Source organism: Leptonychotes weddellii, unplaced genomic scaffold (genome assembly GCF_054177405.1).
Source record: "Leptonychotes weddellii isolate Sample4059 unplaced genomic scaffold, ASM5417740v2 HiC_scaffold_30869, whole genome shotgun sequence".
NCBI classification, from domain to species: Eukaryota; Metazoa; Chordata; class Mammalia; order Carnivora; family Phocidae; genus Leptonychotes; species Leptonychotes weddellii.
Window position 1 is genome coordinate 1 of NW_027905409.1, and position 1,480 is coordinate 1,480.

The following is a 1,480-nucleotide window of genomic DNA, read 5'->3' on the forward strand; positions in this document are numbered from 1 at the left end:
TGATGGGCAAGATACTTCTAACTCTACAGATGGTTTCAGTTGACATGTTCTCTGAACATTGTTTGCTGATCTGTGAAAGTTTAGAGGATGGTGTAGCATCCACAGACTTGAATGAATGATTTTGAAGAATCCAAAGTCACACTTTCATAAGCAAGCAATTACTTCAGTTCCTATGTTTCTGTTCACAGGTGAGTTTCAGCATCACAGCATATGTATGTTGCCTATTCCTATAAATGCTTCCTTATATGATTTACCCTCTTGCCATTGGTTTCTTTGTATTCTAATTTGCTTAGAGCTCTGTGTCTATTTTGATATTAACTCTGTGTATGTCCTCTGAAATGTAAATCTTTTCCCCCATCTACATAGATCTATTGATGCCATGGTATCTTTTTAAAGTCCTTGAGATGTTTTGATATTGTAAAATATATCATAATTTCATTTATTAGTTAAGAGGACCCTAAAAGTTATAAAGTCATCTCTTTTTTTAACTGGGAAGTAAATAAAAATCTTGTTTTAGTTTTTCATTAACCTTAATCCATTTAAATTTTTATCTGAGGAATTCGCCATATGTATAATTTTACTAGCTTCCTGTTAAAAAGCTGGTTGTAGCAACCCATTTATTTATTAATGTGTCCTTTTCCCACAGTGTCTTTAATGACTTATCTCTGCCTTAGTCTGCAAGACTGCTGAGGTTAAGGAGCATGTTTTAATCAGCCTTGTATTTTAATTGCTGAAAGTACTGGAACATAAGAAATTATAATGCCTATTTGTTGAAAGAAAAAAGAAATTGTGTTAAGATTTCAGGAAGTCGCCCATAATCATTATATTCATAGCTAATTTTATCTTGAACTGTGAAATAAGGACATGCAAAAGAACATATGGAACACAGAAACAACGTGACTGAGTTTGTTCTCTTGGGGCTCACCGAGAGCCTCCAAGGTCAGAAAATATTATTTGTTGTGTTCTTGATCATCTACATCATGACAATGGTGGGCAACTTACTCATTGTGGTGACTGTGGTGATCAGCCCAACCCTGGATGCCGCTATGTACTTCTTTCTTGGTTACTTATCATTTATGGATGCTGTTTATTCTACTACAGTTACTCCAAATATGATTATAGACTTACTCTATGAGAAGAAAACCATTTCCTTCCAAGCTTGCATGTCTCAGCTCTTTATAGGGCACTTATTTGGTGGTGCTGAGATTTTACTCCTGGTGGTCATGGCCTATGACCGCTACGTGGCCATCTGCAAACCCTTGCATTATTTGACAATCATGAATCAACGGCTGTGTGTTCTCTTGCTGCTGTCGGCCTGGTTTGGAGGTTTTTTACATGCTGTAGTTAAACTTCTCTCTGTTTACAACCTTCCCTTCTGTGGTCCTAATGTCATCGACCACTTCATCTGTGACATGTACCCATTATTAAAACTTGCCTGCACTGACACCTACGTTATTGGCCTCACTGTGGTTGCCAATGA

At 36.8% G+C, this 1,480-nt stretch overlaps 1 protein-coding gene across 1 annotated transcript; it reads left to right on the top strand.

Moving 5' to 3' along the window:
• Window positions 1–878: 878 nt before the first annotated feature.
• LOC102732229 (olfactory receptor 4A15-like) lies at window positions 879–1,472 on the top strand (the record flags this gene model as incomplete). The annotated part of the gene is made up of 1 exon (XM_006728609.2): window positions 879–1,472. A coding segment is annotated over exon 1 (594 nt), but the record flags the coding sequence as incomplete, so codon positions are not given.
• Window positions 1,473–1,480: the final 8 nt, after the last annotated feature.